Source organism: Pinus tabuliformis, chromosome 9, assembly GCF_031772625.1.
Source record: "Pinus tabuliformis cultivar Carrire ecotype Pingquan chromosome 9, CPIR1, whole genome shotgun sequence".
NCBI lineage: Eukaryota > Viridiplantae > Streptophyta > Pinopsida > Pinales > Pinaceae > Pinus > Pinus tabuliformis.
In genome coordinates this window covers 315,617,324-315,635,202 of record NC_142307.1, presented here as the reverse complement: position 1 = coordinate 315,635,202, position 17,879 = coordinate 315,617,324, and the positions used below count along the sequence as shown (strand labels likewise).

At 35.3% G+C, this 17,879-nt stretch overlaps 1 protein-coding gene across 1 annotated transcript; it reads left to right on the top strand.

Annotated features, from left to right (window-relative positions):
- The first annotated feature begins 13,120 nt into the window (after nt 1-13,120).
- On the top strand, nt 13,121-13,829 carry LOC149148488 (early light-induced protein, chloroplastic-like). Its single transcript, XM_089442194.1, has 3 exons — nt 13,121-13,275; nt 13,346-13,388; nt 13,482-13,829. Exons 1-3 carry the CDS (start codon nt 13,121-13,123, stop codon nt 13,827-13,829), a joined length of 546 nt encoding a protein of 181 aa, XP_089298320.1.
- Nucleotides 13,830-17,879: the final 4,050 nt, after the last annotated feature.

Below are 17,879 nucleotides of genomic sequence, written 5' to 3'. Positions count from 1 at the left end.
TTAGATTTAGAGTTCACTGCCTTGACTTCCATATTTGATGGGAAGATCATCAGTCCAACCTCCTTTGCCAACCGTGTCGTCATGAAGTTATGAGTGTCCCCCATGTCCACTAGAGCTTGAATGGTCTTACCATGAACCATCAAATCCACGAAACCCAGACTGTTCATCCATGATATCTCCATAACTCTTCCCTGTTCATCAAGCCTCTTCAACCCTGAATCAGCTTCACCTGTCATAAGCAACGGCTTCACCACGTGTGAACCTGCTCTGATACCAACTGTCACGCCCCCAATTCTTTTCTAGTTTAATTGACCGGGTGCGGCACCGCCTAAGTTAATAACTTGCTCCATCGTTAATTAACTTTACGAACTATGCCTTAAACATGAATTACATATTATTAATGTGCGGAAACCATCAACAATATAAGAATGATAATAACTCAACAATAATATAAAAGAAGCGATCTTTTATTATATAAGAGGAATTACAATGGTCGGGAGCCGCGCTCCACCGGCGTTAATAATACAAGTGGGTGCCCACCCGTGCAAGAGCGCACAGTGGTCTGCCTTAATAATCCACTGAAATACAATACATACACATAACCTTGGCGTTGGGTGGGCAGGCACACCCGTGCACGACCCGTGCCCAAACCTCAACCCAATCTGAATGCGTAACCAGCGTGGGCGCCCATGCACACCACCACAAATCTCACAAACCCTTCTCCGGGCTCGGCGGGCTCATCCCTCCATGCGAGCTGTGGGAATCTACACACTACTCTTGTGCGCACACCCCTTTGTGCGAAGAGACTTGCGATGAGATTGATGCCAAATGAGAGTGCGTTCCTCCATGTTTATATGTGCCATGGTGTGTCACCTCTCCATCTTGGCTGACCTCCAAACTACATCAAACTTGCCCACCAAACGCTCCTTCCACTATCGGCTCGCCCAATATGTGGTTGTGCCCTTGGTCGGCTTGAACGCACAAGGTGAACCGCCTGTCCACCATATAAGTAGGCGAGCGCTCTCCATAACCGCACGCATTTTACTTATGCCTTCATCGTTTATGGAGCGCTCGCATCAACACTTAGTCGTTTTCCAAGTGAGAGGGGTGCGTGTCTTCGCACGATCCTCCAAGGCGTTACAGTCGGGGTGGAGATAGCGAGCGGGAAAGACCTCGCCGCCCAACTAGCCAGCGGAGGAGTTCCACTATTTATTGGAAGCGAGGTTCTCCTCACACTTGCTTCTTTGATACCCATGTTCAAGGGAGTTTTCAAAGAGAGAAAATCACGGGAAATAATGTCTTCTAGGGCAGAGATGTTGAATGGGCGTTTTTCCATGATTGGCCTCGTTGCTCTGGCCTTGACTGAATACCTCAAGGGAGGTCCTCTCATCTCATGATCATCATCAGCTCTATACCAAAATTCATACCTCTCTTAGTGTATGTTGTAATCCAACCCAACTTGTATTCACTCTACTATCACGAGATGGCACTGTAACAAATTGTTTTGGTAGTTTATGATATATTTGACACGTTCACTCACAATGTGTGTCATTTTGACTAAAATATTTACCGAATCAACCATATAAATATATTTATGAGTACATCTTTGGCAGAAACTCTGATTACAATTTGGCACGCTAATCTTGAACGGATATTAATGGACACCAACCATACCAGGTTCCTAACTGGTTGATCTAACTTGGAAGGATAAAAACAAGCCTAACGATCAGTAACACAAACAAACTTTTATTCATTTGGTACGTGTAAATTTCTAAATTCCATACTAACTAAATACTAGTAATTATTTCAAAAGTGGAAGGAAAGAACTAAAATATTTTGAATTGGAAAACTTAAATTGTATAACGAATTTATTAGTCCACATATATGCCATATGTTGTATGCATTTACATATTTAAATTTAAATAAATATTATAAAAAATGATATTTTAGTTTTATGAATTTTTATTATATATTAAGTTGTACAGATTTATATATAATTATTTAATATCTTTCTCTCTCTATATATAATTTATTTCTATAATTTAAATTATATATATATATGTGTGTGTGTGTGTGTGTGTATGTATATATGTATATATGTATATATATATTAAACTAAAAACATTAATTTGATATATTTTTAAGAAAATACTGAAAACATAGAATAACCAATGTCGGAAACAATCATTTCAACTCAATTAAGATGAATGGATTAAAAAATCTATCGTTTATATTATATTATTAATTAATATTTTTTTCTCCCATGGAAAAATCCTAATTTTATTCATATTGAGTAAAATTACATATTGTAGATGTTGAAACAGCATATGTTTTATCAAAAATTTTCCTGATCCAACAGGATCTAAAATGATTTACTGTCTATCTATGCTTTCCTACCTTTCTTTGTCTCCACTTTCCGCCAACCTTCATTGTTGGGCGTGGTTGTTACAATAGCCATGTGTGCTTCGTTTGTGATAGCCAGAATTTCTTTTTCAGAATCTGAGCTTTCTGTAGAGTGTGCTCGCTTGTTGCCTCCAATTTCTTGTCCTGGGATGAGTTTCTCACTTTGCTGCTGTGGATTGGTTTGCACTATTGCAGACCCAATATGTTTTTCACCATTTTTTGGGCTGTGTAGGATGCTTTTTTCCCTGTGTTCTAGATTATTTCCTGGATATTCTGCTTCTTGGAATATGTTGATATCTTCTGTGTTTTCTTCCTCTTCTTTGTCATCTGTCCATGTGGCTGAAAACTGCCATCCTTTCAGCTTTGGTGGCTGTCTTATTTTCCTGTCCTTTTTGTTTTGTGGTCACACACTTTGTAGATGGCTAGTTTGACGTCATATGCGGCATCTGAAGGCTGTGTTTTCATAATCAAGCGGCTGACCCATTGCTCTTCATTGTGGAGTAAGAGGATGTGGTCTGGTAATCCCTGGCTGAGATCAACCTCCACACAGATCCTAGCAAAAGTATAGATCTCCGTGGGGAGGCGTTCACTGTCTACTTTTAAGAATTTCCCCAAAGTGTTGCCAATGCCTGCTAATACTTTGATGTGCCAAAAGTGTAGGGGAAGGTTGTATAATTTTACCCACATGGGCATTTTGGCAACCACCATAGTGTTGGGGTCAAATTCTGGGAACCAAGATGTCATAAACAGTCCAGCATTACCCTAGAACCATGGTCCCTCGTTCAGTGCATATTCCTTGTCTTTTACTGTATCGAATTTGACAATAAAAAACCTTTTTGAACAGAGGTGGATGTCGTAGTTTTCTGTCCATATGGACTAAATCCATTGACGAAGGGTTCCGGCTTGGGCCAAAATCCATTGAACCTGCATATCATTGCTTTAGATAAATAATCATCATGTATTTCATTTACCTCAAGTACAACAATTTTTATTGCAGGGTTCTGTGTTGTCTACTCGGCAATGTAGGCTCTAGGGATTGTAGCTTGCAGTTCTATTTGTGCTTACGATTCCTTCTTCCCTTTCACTGTGTCTTTGAAGGACAAAGGTCCTCTTGAGATCGTGCCTGGACGTCCTCCACGGAGTCTTGTGCTAAGGTAGATGGTTGATTCATTGCCTATGTTGTATTATTTTTGTTTGTGCTCCTCGTGCAGTACTTTTCCTGTGTAGATCAGGAGTTGTTTGCACGATGTGATGCCTATCCTTTCTTGTATCCTCTGTTTGAGTGTTTTTAACTCCTCCTAGCTCCCTATCATAAAACATAGTGTGTTCCCTTCCATGTATCTGATAAAGAGGGTACTTTGTTTATCGTTGGGCACTTTAGGAGCAGATGCTTCCAGATCTATCGTGACAAGTGTGTGTCCCTGAATCAGATCTATGATCTGGGGTTGTGATCCAGTGCAGAAGGGAGCCTTTGTGAGTAAATTCCTCCAGATTTGTGCTTGTTGTGGGTTGTTCTGTTTGTTTAGCGCTAGATCTATTAGATTAGTGGCAGATCTGAGATTAATACACCCTCTCGTGGTGAGGGAGGTCGATCTAGGTCCATGCATGGCCGATATTCCTCGTTGAGAGGATAGAATCCATTTCGGTTCCCATGCATTTCCAGGTAGCCTCCGATATAGGGCATGGTGTTGGTTTCCACATAAATTGATCTGCTCCGATGCCCTGGAGTCGCGCACATTTAGGTCTCTGCCCTTATGGGCTACATCGATCTGCTCTGCGACATCTGTTTCATGGTCATCCTTAGGAGTGATCAGTTGGTGTGCATCACCCTCTCTAGATGTGAGCGTGACCTCCAGTGATGGCAGGGTAGTCTGAGACCAGTCCCAGGAGGGTGGGGGGACTGAGTTTTCTTCAGACCGACTGGCGAAATAGTCTGCAAAGTCATTGAATCCCCTTCGACCTTGGATATGGAAAGATGCAGAAGAGCTATCTGCACAAACCCTCACTCTTCAATTTGTATACGCACCATTCCTGCTACCAGCTTAGCCTATGCTCGTCAGGTCTCTCGGGTTGACCTTCTTGCATACCAGATCCGCATTTTCCAATTCATTCTTCTCTTTTTCGCTGCTGGGGTAGTGAGATACACATCGAGAAAATCCTTCCTTCCCACTTTTGCTGATCTGGTTCAGCTTCGTGGCCTGGGCTGGAAGCTTGTGGATCTGTTCGCCTTTGGCTGTGGATGAAACGGCTGCACGAGCGATGGTCATTTTCGATTGCACGAGACAACAGGTTTTTCGGTGTAGACCAGGCAACTCAAGAAATGCTCAACTAAGCCTCATTATTAATTAATATTTTTTTTTTCTAAAAAGTAATTAAAATCTATTTATAGTGTATTTTAATTTATATATGAATGATAAGTGGTGATATTTTAATTTCATATATAATCCCAATTAAAAGACAAATTTGATACATCCTTCATAAAATAACCAAAGTAAAAGATAAAAGCATAGTGTGTAGAAATTTAAGGAATAAAAGAAGCCATTAAATTACCCCTCTAATTTTTTATCTTTTTTTACTAGAATAGTATACATAAAAGAGAATCAAATATGCTTAAAATTGCAGACCTCTATTGAATAAATGTACTTGTACCAGTGCCTATAGTTTCCATGTCAAATGGTTAGACATTTGTGTATAATTTTTTTCGTTTGTGAGGAATTGTTGTACTCTTGGAAAATGGTAGGTTTTATAGCTCAGTTAGATGGCCAGACAATTTAGCTATGGGCTTTTATGCTAGTACCATAGGAATGCGATGCAAGACTTGACAAGCCTCTTTTATGGTTATTTTTATCCCTGTAATCGATGGCTATGTTAGCAAGTACGGGCATTGAAACTTGAGAGTGTTCGAGTGAGAAAATTCCATTCAAAGTAAATATGAATTTATAGTTGGGCGAGACACTCATGTTCTTGTTAGGGACATAATTCAAACTACTTTAATTCATTATAAATTGTTGTAAATGTTTCATATCCATTAAACTTAAGCTAGTGAAGGTCTCAGAGGCCTTAGAACCCTTGAGGCCACTCCGTTTCATCACCCATACATTAGATTTTTCGCAATTGCTTGTTGAAATTTTTTCCATTTGATGATGGTAAACATTGTGGAGTCGCAAGAGACTTGATTCAAGCTAATGAATGATAATTTTGGATTAAGTTAAGACCTAGTGCATTTGTGATTCCCATGCATAGATAAATAACGGGTGCAGTAATCATTTGGATAATTAACAAACAAAAATTCATGCAGGCTGCTGGTGCATTTTCTTGTGACTTCCATTTCTGTTATTTATGATTCCCATCCCTAGATAAACAATTGGCTCTTTACGTATTCCTCCCTCGATAAATAACGAATACGAGTTCCATCCATAACTTGTGTTTTTGATATCCCATGCTTTAATATTCCTGTCATTAGTGGTGCATTTGTAATTTCCATTTCTGGGTTTTACAACCTCCTTGCAACTGAATAGTTTTTTTACATGGAAGGAAGCCTAATTTTGAAGATACTAAAGGTTAGAAGAAACAGATGAAGCTGTATAGGTTTAAAGAAAAATATGCTTTAATTCATAGGTTTAAAGAAAATAAATTGTTCCAAATTGTTGTGACCACTCAGGCCGTACCCAAATTCATAACTATTAAATAGACATCATCATTATAGGTTGTATACACCAGCACTCAAATCCCATTATTTTCCATTGATATGGGTGGTTATGATATAATATTGGGGGTAGAGTGTCTACGCACATTGGGATCACTCATAATGTATTTCAAAGAAATCTATATAGATTTCTCTAAAGGTGGACATGTATACACCCTTCAATGGATTTTGGTAAGGTCCCTTGAAATAGTCAATGCTCATCGTATCGAAAAATTATTAAAAAAAGGCCACTCTAGAATTATTTGCCAATTTAATTCCATTAAGTTATGGATAATCCATAATTTGAAATAAGAAATACACTTAAATTTTCAATTGTTCCTTCACAAAAATCATCAAGTCTTTCAAACACCAAAGACTACGTTTATCCATTTTTAAAGAGAGCAATAACATAACATTCCCTTGATCCCAGGAATTCAACCACAAAATGTAGATTCTTATTAACACCATTTTGCACAAACTAATATAAGAGAAAATATCACTCAAGAACTGTTGAAGGTGGAGGTCATACAACCTACTACAAGCCTTACTCATGAGTAGTAGTCTTGATATTAAATAAGGAAGGAACCTAGCACAAGTTTCCTAATTATTAATGATCCTCTAGATGAAAATCCTGGAGAGACGTTTTTCAATAATAAACATATGAAGGTCAATATGTGTTTTTGGTGATTACTTTCAATTTTTATTACACTTCGTCAACCTTCTAGAGCCTCATGAACAAAATTTTCAAAGCCTTTCTATGCAAGTTTTGCTAGTCTTCTTCGACGATATTATGGTCTACAATAAAGCATTGGAATTACACATAGATAATGATGATAATCATTGAAACTCTTTCGAGATGACCAATTATTTATGACGCATTCAAAAGTTTCCTTTTGGAATCCTAGGCTTGAATATCCATGACTAGCCCCATCCTAAAACACTTAGATTTTAAGGGGATTTTTACGAAATAAATGATACTGCAAAACAATTGTGAACAATCATGGTAAAATTATAGCTCCCCTTATTGTACTTGGCAATGCTCCCTGTGTTTCATGACATGTGCTTAACCATCGCTTGAGGATCCGCCAGCTCTGGAAATGTGTTTGTTTACTAAAACCTATGAGTTCTAGTGTAACATAAATCATGATCCCAAAAATTGGTATCAGATAGAGGATCCTTTAGGAATAACTTTACCACTAAAAGGTAAATTGATAGGCCATTATGGCTAAACTAGAAAGTCTGGATGCTTACTCAAGTAAGATACTAGTCCTTGATGGCACAAATTATGTATTTATGAAAGTCAGTATGGAAGCCTATCACATGTCCCTAGGTGTAGATGCTTGGAGTTTTGTATTAGTTGATTATATTGTCCCAGAAACCCCTCCTACAAATGTGAATGATAAAAATGTTTATGGGAACAATGAAAAGGCAAAGAGTGCAATTCTCTTTGGCCTTAATCAATATGACCTTATAAAAGTAATTCAATGTAAGTCAACCAAGGAAGTATGCTACAAGCTCTAGAATAGTTATAATGGAGATGAGAAAGTTAAGCAAGCCAAACTTCAAGCCATTAGAATGAGGTGTGAAAGCTTAAGAATGAATAAAGAAGAAAATATACCATAATATTTTCCTGGATTGATGAGGTAGAAAATATGATTATAGGATTTGGAGAAGAACTAATGAATGAAGTGGTTTTCCAGAAGGTATTGGTATCTCTTCCTATGAGATTCAATTCTAAGATCTCATCTACATAAGAGATGTCAAACTTAAAGTCTCGTTTAATGAAGTATCTACATGGAACTCTCACTTCCTATGAGATGAGAATAGAAAAAGAGAAGGTTGAGCAAAAGGAGGTAGAATTTAGAGGCTCAATGAAGACTAAGGAACACAAATATCACCAAGAATGTTCCAACTATGAATTTGATCAAGAGTTGGATTAGTATGGTAGAAACCTAAAATGTTGTTTAGGAAAGTATAAGGGAAATCTACCCTTCCAATTCTTTGAATGTGGAAGGTTTGGTAAATTTTCCTCCAAGTTCCTTATTGAGATAAGACAAGAAAGGAAAAGGATCAAAAGCCGAGAGATAAAGCTCAAAAATCTCATAAGAATAATCCTTTCAAGAAAAAATGGGCTCTACTCCAAAGAGGTTAGTTTTGTATTAGAAGGAAATAGGCAAAAGCCTCCAAAAGATGAGGTTGATGAATTCTTACTTATGGCATTAGAATATAAATCTAAATCCAAGAACAAATCAAACCTCAACGAAGAAGAAGAAGAAAGTGTAGTACATCTTGAAGGGGAGCTCATTAATGCTCTTGATGAATTAAATATGATTTTAAGGAAGAAAAATAAAATAAAAGAGAAGTTGTTGTGAGATAAAGAAGGTATGTACAACTCTGATGATGAAGAGTTTGTTTATCAAAGTAAAATTTTTGAGGAAGCTATTAAGAGTGAAGACAATCTGGCACAACAATTAGAAGAAAAGAAAAATAATTGTAATAAGTTAGAAGATGAAAGTAACCTCTTGAAACAATATTTGACCAAGAAACGAGAGAAAATGATTATAAAAATATATAAACAGAAAATTTTGCCTCTAAAACTTAAGCTTGATGATGCAAAAAGGGAAGAAGAGGTTTTGAATGGATTAATCATTGATTGGGAAATAACTACCATAGTTTAGAAGCAAACATTAGCTCCGAGAACAAACCTTGATAAGTCCGAGATTGAGATGGAATTAGACAAAAACATTGTTGAAGGAACAAAGAAACTAAACAACATTGTGAACAGTGAAAGTTTTCTAACAAATAAGGTAGGTCTGGGATACCAAGAAACATAACAATATTTTAAAGGAAAGGTTAGTCTCAGGTTCAAAGGTATCAAAAAATTTGCAATGGAATTAAAAGGAAATAATAGTGATGATAAATGAAATATAAGTCACATAAGCACTTAGCAATCGATAAAGTTTTAAAATTTTCAAATATTCCTCCACATAGATATGTAAATCAACCAATAGGAAAAGTAAGGTACAATCGATTTGTTCAAGATTATTAATTCTCAAATATCAGGTACCCAAAATTATTTTATGGACATTGTTTTTCATGTCACAATTTTGGACATAAATCCATTAACCATAGAACTGTCAAAGTTGAAATATATGAAAATTTAATATCTAGATAATCAAAATCCTAGGTCTAGAAATTCATTTGATGGGCATGAAAAATGCTCCCCCCCCCCCCCCCTCCTAAATGAAATTTATTTTTTTAAATGTAATAACTTTGGAAACAAGGAAAATGCATGAAAAAAAAGGTTTGTTTGTGTAGCTAGACAATAAATCTTTGAATAATTAGTGGAGACATGAAGAGTTGGAAACATAAGACTGACAAAAGTTGAGGAGTGTGGAATTTCTTTATCTGCACATGAATAGAAAATAAAATGGTGTGTAGATATTGGTTTCTCTAAGCATATTATTGGGGAAAAGACTAAATTATTGTTTCGGAAATAGAAAAGCAAAGGTGATCTCACATTTGGAAATAATTATTTAGAACAAATTAAAGGAAAGGGAATATTTAGTCTAGATGAAAATACCAAGAAAAAAATTTCCTATATGTGGATGGTCTCAAGAACAACCTACTGTGTGTAAGTAAAATGTGTGAAAATGACTATGATGTGACTTTTCACTCAAAGGACTATGAGATATAAAACTATATGAATGGAAAGCTAGTAGGAAAGGAAATAAAAGCTCATAACAATGTGTATGTTTTTGATGATTCCACAATGAATTGCTACTTAAGAAAAACATACCAAACATGGTCGTGGCACAAAAGGTTGGGGCATGTAAATTTCCACAGTCTAGTTAAAATTAGTAATTTAAGGGTAGTCTAAGGCTTAGCAAGACTATTAAAGCCCGATAGTCCAATCTGCAAGTGTTGTTAGTTTGGAAAATAGATAAGGACACCATTCAAAATAAAGGAGTTGTCATCTTCTATACCTTTGAAGTTGGCTCACATGAATATGTATGGTCCCACAAGAACAAATAGTCCATCAGGACAAAGATACTTTATTATTTTTACTAATGATTTTACTAGGTTTATGTGGATAATGTTGCCGAAAGACAGGTTAGCAGCCCAGAGTAACTTGAAAATATTTAAGGCTCATGTTGAGAATGAGAAGGAAATCAAGATGAAATGCTTCATATATGTAAGAGGAGGAGAATTCTTATCGAAAGAGTTCGAACATTTCTGTGCCAAACATAGGATAAATAGGCAGTACTCAGTAGTAAGAAGACCAAAATAGAATGAGGTAGTTTATAGGAAAAATAACCACTGAAAGGTAAATTGATAGGGCATCATGGCTAAACCAGAAAGTCGAGATGGTTATTCAAGAAATATAGTAGTCCTTGATGGTACAAATTATGTATTTTGGAAAGTTAGTATGGAAGCCTTTCTCGTGTCCCTAGGTGTAGATGTTTGGAGTTTTGCATTAGTTGATTATATTGTCCCAGAAACCCCTCCTACAAATGTAAATGGTAAAAATGTTTATGGGAACAATGAAAAGGCCAAGAGTGCAATTCTCTTTGGCCTTAATCAATATGACCTAGTAAAATTAATTCAATGTAATTCAACAAAGGAAGTATGCTACAAGCTCTAGAATACTTATAAAGGAGATGAGAAAGTTAATCAAGCCAAACTTCAAGCCATTAGAATGAGGTTTGAGAGCTTAAGAACGAATAAAGAAGAAAATATACTAGAATATTTTCTTAGATTGATGAGGTAGAAAATATGATTAGAGGATTTGGAGAAGAACTCATGAATGAAGTAGTTTCCCGAAAGGTATTGATATCTCTTCCTAAGAGATTCAATTCTAAGGTCTCATCTATACAAGAGATGTCAAACTTAAAGTGTCTTTTAATGAAGGAGCTACATGGAACTCTGAATTCCTATGAAATGAGAATAGAAAAAGAGAAGGTTGATCCAAAGGAGGTATAATTTAAAGCCTCAATGAAGACTAACGATCACAAATATCACCAAGAATGTTCCAACTATGAATTTGATCAAGAGTTGGCTTAGTTTGCTAGAAAGCTAAAACGTGGGGTAGGAAAGTATAAGGGAAATTTACCCTCCCAATGCTTTGAATGTGGAAGGTTTGGGAAATTTTCCTCCAAGTTTCCTTATTGAGATAAGACAACAAAGGAAAAGGATCAAAAGCCCAAAGATAAAGGTCAAAAATCTCATAAGAAGAATTCATTCAAGAAAAAAGGGGCTCTACTCCGAAGAGGATAGTATTGCATTACAAGGAAATAGGCAAGAGTCTCCAAAAGATGAAGTTGATGAATTCTTACTCATGGCATTAGAATATAAATCTAAATCTAAGAACGAGTCAAACCTGAAGGAAGAAGAAGAAGAAAGTATAGTAGATCTTGAAGGGGAGCTCATCAACGCCCTTAATGAATTAAAGATGATCTGAAGGAAGAAAATGAAAAGAAAAGAGAAGTTGTTGTGAGATAAAGAAGGTGCGTATAACTCTAATAATGAAGAGTTTGTATATCAAAGTAAAAAATTTAAAGAAGTTATTAAGAGTGAAGACAATCTGGCACAACAATTAGAAGAAAAGAAAATTAATTGTAATAAGCTCCAAGATGAGAGTAACCTCTTGAAACAATAACTGACCAAGAAATAGGGGAAAAAGATTATAAAAATGTATAAAGAGGAAATTTTGTGTCTAAAACTCAAGCTTAATGATGCAAAAAGGGAAGAAGAGGTTTTGAATGGATTAATCATTGATTGGGAAATAACTGCCATAGTTTAGAAGCAAAGATTAGCTCTTAGAACAAACCTTCATAAGTCCAAAATTGAGATGGAATTAGACAAAAAAAATTATTGAAGGAACAGAGAAAGTAAACCACATTATGAGCAGTCAAAGTTTTCCAAAAAAGAAGGTAGGTTTGGGATACCAAGAAAGATAAGAATATTTTAAAGGAAAGGCTAGTATCAGGTCCAAAGGTATCAAAGTATTTCCAATGAAATTAAAAGGAAAAGATAGCAATGATAAATGAAAGATAAGTCACATAAGCACTTAGCAATGGAGAAAGTCTTAAGATTTTCAAATATTCCTCCACATAGATATGTGTTCAAGCTGATTAATTATCAAATATCACTTACCCAAAATTATTCTATGGACATTCTTCTTTACTTATTTCGAAACCAAATAAACCTACATACATCACCCATTAGGCCAATTCCTCCATTGTACCTTTCTTCATCATACACAACAAAATAAGTGAGAAAGAAATAAGATGGATAATGCTAATATATAAACTTATTATTACATAAACTTTGTAAAATTTTAAAAAATATTCAAATGGAGGAAATGTTGGATAATAAACTCCGTTTATTTCCATTTATTTAGCACATACCATTTGAACCATGTGTGAGAGTGAAAGTTGGACAATGAACCTTGTTTATTTCCCATAGACACTTATCCAATTCAACATAATTTCCTTAATAACTTACTTATTCAGAAATAAATTTTATTATAATAAAATATAAAAATATCAATATTTTTCTTAATAACCTACTTATTCACAAATAAATTTTATTATAATAAAATATAAAAAGATTAATATTTTCCATACTTATTCACAAATAAATTTTATTATAATAAAACACAAAAAAAATCAATATTTTCCATACTTATTCCATTATTTCATTAGTTGGAAACGATTTATACGAGTGCGGTGCGCCGGTTGTTCGAGGATCTACGTCTCAATTTTTATCCAACCACGTGGAAACATAGTCCGAGGAAGAGAAACCTCGACTTGGCTAAGCGTTTACCGTTCAATGAATGCAGGTAGATTTTTCCATATGGCCTCCACACCCTTATATGTATCACAATAACCAGCCCTGGGGTCTCGTAACAGATCAATAGTGGCTATTCTTCTTTAGCTATTTCATATGGTCATTATCTTCTTGTTCTCAAAATCCATATAAATTAGATTCGTTCTCATACATAGTGTTCATTATTATTATATTGCGATCATGGCCGCTGTAAATGCATCAGTAATGGCGATGAATGGAGCACCGCTCCTGCAACGGAGGCCAGCGGAGAGGTCAACAACCAGCAGGCAGCTTCGAGTAAAATGCAGGGCAGGCGTTAGTAATTCTGTCGCTGTCTCCGTATCCACGAATAGAAGGTTTTATGTTATTCTATAAGGCTTTATGTTATTCTATATATAACATAATTTGGGTCATGTGGATCCACAGCCGAAGGAGTCAAGGCAATCGCCTTCTACCCCCTCCTGAGACGGTAAGCGATTATGCAAGCGCCAATTTTAACATTAACATGCACTGCACTGCCCATGCACTGAACTAAATTGAATTGACATAAATAATAATGCAGTTGAGAACAAACTTTAAGGACGTGTTTGCTTTCAGTGGGCCACCCCCAGAAACCATAAACGGGAGATTCGCCATGCTCGGATTCGTCTCAGCTGTCGGGGTGGAGATAGCGAGCGGGAAAGACCTCACCGCCCAACTGGCCAGTGGAGGAGTTCCACTGTTTATTGGAAGCGCGCTTCTCTTCACGCTTGCTTCTTTGATACCCATGTTCAACGGAGTGTCCAAAGAGAGCAAATCACAGGAAATAATGTCTTCTGGGGCAGAGATGTTGAATGGGCGTTTTGCCATGATTGGCCTCGTTGCGCTGGCCTTGACTAAATACCTCAAGGGAGGTCCTCTCATCTCATGATCATCATCAGCTCTATACCAAACTTCATACCCCTCTTAGTGTAGGTTGTAATCCCACCCAACTTGTATTCACTCTGCTATCACGAGATGGCACTGTAACAAATTGTTTTGGCAGTTTATGATATATTTGACACGTTCATTCACAATCTTTGTCATTTTGATTACAATATTTACCGAATCAATCATATAAATATATTTCTGAGTACATCTTTGGCAGAAACTCTGATTACAATTTGGCACGCTAATCTTGAACGGATATTAATTGACACCAACCATACCAGCTTACTAACAGGTTGATCTAACTTGGAAGGATAAAAACTAGCATTTGCACCAGATGCTTAAAGGAAACGCGTAAGTCGGTAGCCCATATGGAAGAAGAAGATAAATGAAAAATATGTGATATGTTAGGTGATCTAACTATAGCCAAATCTAAATGAAAAAATAAATCTAAATGTTAAATGTAATACAATCAAACAATCTACTCAAACCAAGGGCATGCACAACTTCTCTAGAATAGGATAAGTTTATCGTTATATTTCAGGTTAAAGATACAGTGCTAAAATTAGATCACCCAGTTCTCTTTTATTTTTCGCGTCTTTCTAAATTCATTTTTTATCAGTTAGATAGAGTGCAGATCCATATATCTAAGCAATATATATATTTTTATGAACCCTATGTGTCACTTATAAAAGAGAGTGAGAGTATCACTTCCCTTCCCTTAGCTAGGGATGGAGTTTGTCTCTTAGCACGATATGATCTTATTTTTATTATATTAACCTAACATGATTAAAAAACAAAAACAGATTACAAATTTGTAATTGTCTAGAATTATAACTAATAGTCATAAAACCAAAATTTTCATTGTTTTACCTTAAAATCACAAGTCTCAGCAACGTTTATAATTCTACCACTTCTTCTTATTATTCTAAACCATTCATACAAGTTGCTGCCATATGGTATTTGGGTGCACCTCTATATCATACATATCATTAAAGTACACTTTTCTTTGCAAATAAGAATAAAAATAGAGTGTTCTGTACTCCCAACGGAAAAATTTGGAAGAGTCAATTTGAGTGGAACACATTATAGAAGCTTCCAATGTCAACCGCGTGGCTTCCTTAAGTTGCTGGAGAAGATATTCTGCTAAACCATTCACATCCTCCAAGAGAAAATACAACCACTCATTTCCATTCACTGAAACAGCTTTGAATCTTCCGAAAATCTCTGGAATCACAAGAAGCCCTGCAGATCATACTAACAAATTCACAACACTATGAGAAGAAAGTGAAATGTAACATGTTTAATTGATTAAGAAATTAAGACTTGACTGACTTTTTAATGTGAGGAATTTTTCTAAGAAAAGAGGGAATATATCCTATTTCGCCTGGTCAAAAAGATTAACAATATATCAATGTTTTTTCACATCATAGGTGGATTGAAGTTGAAAAAAAAGAAGCATCAGTATAGTATCATCAGGAGTCAGGTGCATATTATATGGGTAACTTAGACAAATGGGGTGGAGGGCATAATATATTATTTGGGAAAAGGCATTGTCATTGGAATCAGATGAAGGAAAAAATACAGAGAAGGCATAGATTCGTAGATCCAAACAATTTTTCAAGGTTTTTTTGTCACTTCAAAGGCCTTGAAAAAGACTAGAGCATGTCCCTAGAAAAGCTCATTGTCCCCACAATCCAATTAAGTAAAGATAATTCACGGATGGCGTAGATACAAGCCGTTTTACGAACTTGTAAGGTACTGAATCATTTCAAAAGCCTCAGAAACCTACAGAGCATGGAGGAACTATGTCGTAGGAACTTTGACAGGTGAACCCATACCAGGCATCTCGAATTTCTATACCATGTTTTGCCTTGAGCTTGACCAGAAAATAGGTGGTTTTGAATGATTTTTATCATACACAGAACTGACATATTATATTCAAAACAACCTAGAAAATTTCATTGTGGTCGGAACCTGGACAACTAAAAAAATTCACAAAAGCCATACATATAGACCATTCGAACATTTTTCAAACACTGGGTCATTTCAGAAACCAAAAACCTAAAATTAATAAAAACCAATCAATAAAAACCTAAAATTAATGAAATTTCATTAGAACGTTCATCTTTATACATTCCATAATGAAGAACCTTCAAACACATGACAAAACTTTCATTATGAGTTTGTGGATTAACCAAGTCATGAGAGGAAAGGACGAAACATAAAATTTTATGATCTTATTTTTATTATGATTAACCTTAAAACATGATTAAAAAACAAAAGCTGATTATAAATTTGTAATTGTCTAGAATTATAACGAACAGTCATAAAACCAAAATTTTATGATGTTATTTTTATTATAATTAACCTTAAAACATGATTAAAAAACAAAAGAAAATTATAAATTTGTAATTGTCTACAATTATAATGAATAGCCATAAAACCAAAATTTTCACTGTTTTACCTTATAATCACAAGTCTCAACAAAGTTTATAATTCTACCACTTCTTATTATTCTAAACCATTCATACAAGCTGCTGCCACATGGTATTTGGGTGCACCTCTATATCATACATATCATTAAAGTACACTTTTCTTTGTAAATAAGGATAAAAATAGAGTGTTATGTATTCCCACCAGAAAAATTTGGAAGAGTCAATTTGAGTGGAACACATTATAGAAGCTTCCAGTGTCAACCGCATGGCTTCCTTAAGTTGCTGGAGAAGATATTCTGCTAAACCATTCACATCCTCCAAGAGAAAATACAACCACTCATTTCCATTCACTGAAACAGCTTTGAATCTTTCGAAAATCTCTGGAATCACAAGAATCCCTGCGGATCATAATGACAAATTTGCAAGACTATGAGAAGAAAGTGAAATGTAACATGTTTAATTGATTAAGAAATTAAGACTTGACTGACTTTTTAATGTGAGGAATTTTTCTAAGAAAAGAGGGAATATATCCTATTTCTCCTGGTCAAACAAATTAACAATATATCAATGCTTTTTCACATCATAGGTGGATTGAAGTTGAAAAAAAAAGCATCAGTATAGTATCATTGTACGAAAACTACACCCAGGAGTCAGGTGCATATTATATGGGTAACTTAGACAAATGGGGTGGAGGGCATATTATATTATTCGGGAAAAGGCATTGTCATTGGAATCAGATGAAGGAAAAAATACAGAGAAGGCATAGATTCGTAGATCCAAACAATTTTTCAAGGTTTTTTTCGTCACTTCAAAGGCCTTGAAAAAGCCTAGAGCATGTCCCTAGAAAAGCTCATTGTCCCCACAATCCAATTAAGTAAAGATAATTCATGGATGGCATAGATACAAGACGTTTTAAGAAATTGTAAGGTTCTGAATCATTTCAAAAGCCTCGGAAACCAATAGAGCATGGAGGAACTATGCCGTAGGAACTTTGACAAGTGAACCCATACCAGGCATCTCAAATTTCTATACCATGTTTTGCCTTGAGCTTGACCAGAAAATAGGTGGTTTTGAATGATTTTTATCATACACAGAACTGGCATATTATATTCAAAACAACCTAGAAAATTTCATTGTGGCAATAACCTGGACAACTAAAAAAATTCACCAAAGCCATACATATAGACCATTCGAACATTTTTCAAGACACTGGGTTGTTTCAGAAACCAAAAACCTAAAATTGATAAAAACCAATCGATAAAAACCTAAAATTAATGAAATTTCATTAGAACGTTCATCTTTACATGTTATACATTCCATAATGAAGAACCTTCAAACACCTGACAAAACTGTCATTATGAGTTTGTGGATTAACAAAGTCATGAGAGGAAAGGACGAAACATAAAATTTTATGATCTTATTTTTATTATAATTAACCTTAAAACATGATTAAAAACAAAAAGCAGATTATAAATTTGTAATTGTCTAGAATTATAACGAATAGTCACAAAACCAAAATTTTATGATCTTATTTTTATTATAATTAACCTTAAAACATGATTAAAAAACAAAAGCAAATTATAAATTTGTAATTGTCTACAATTATAACGAACAGC

Excerpts from the sequence above, each read along its gene's own strand:
- LOC149148488 (XM_089442194.1), top strand. The coding sequence starts at position 13,121 with ATGGCCGCTGTAAATGCATCAGTAATGGCGATGAATGGAGCACCGCTC. Across the intron at positions 13,276-13,345 it reads TCCGTATCCACGAATAGAAG|CCGAAGGAGTCAAGGCAATC; the intron begins GTTTTATGTTAT and ends GTGGATCCACAG. Across the intron at positions 13,389-13,481 it reads TTCTACCCCCTCCTGAGACG|TTGAGAACAAACTTTAAGGA; the intron begins GTAAGCGATTAT and ends ATAATAATGCAG.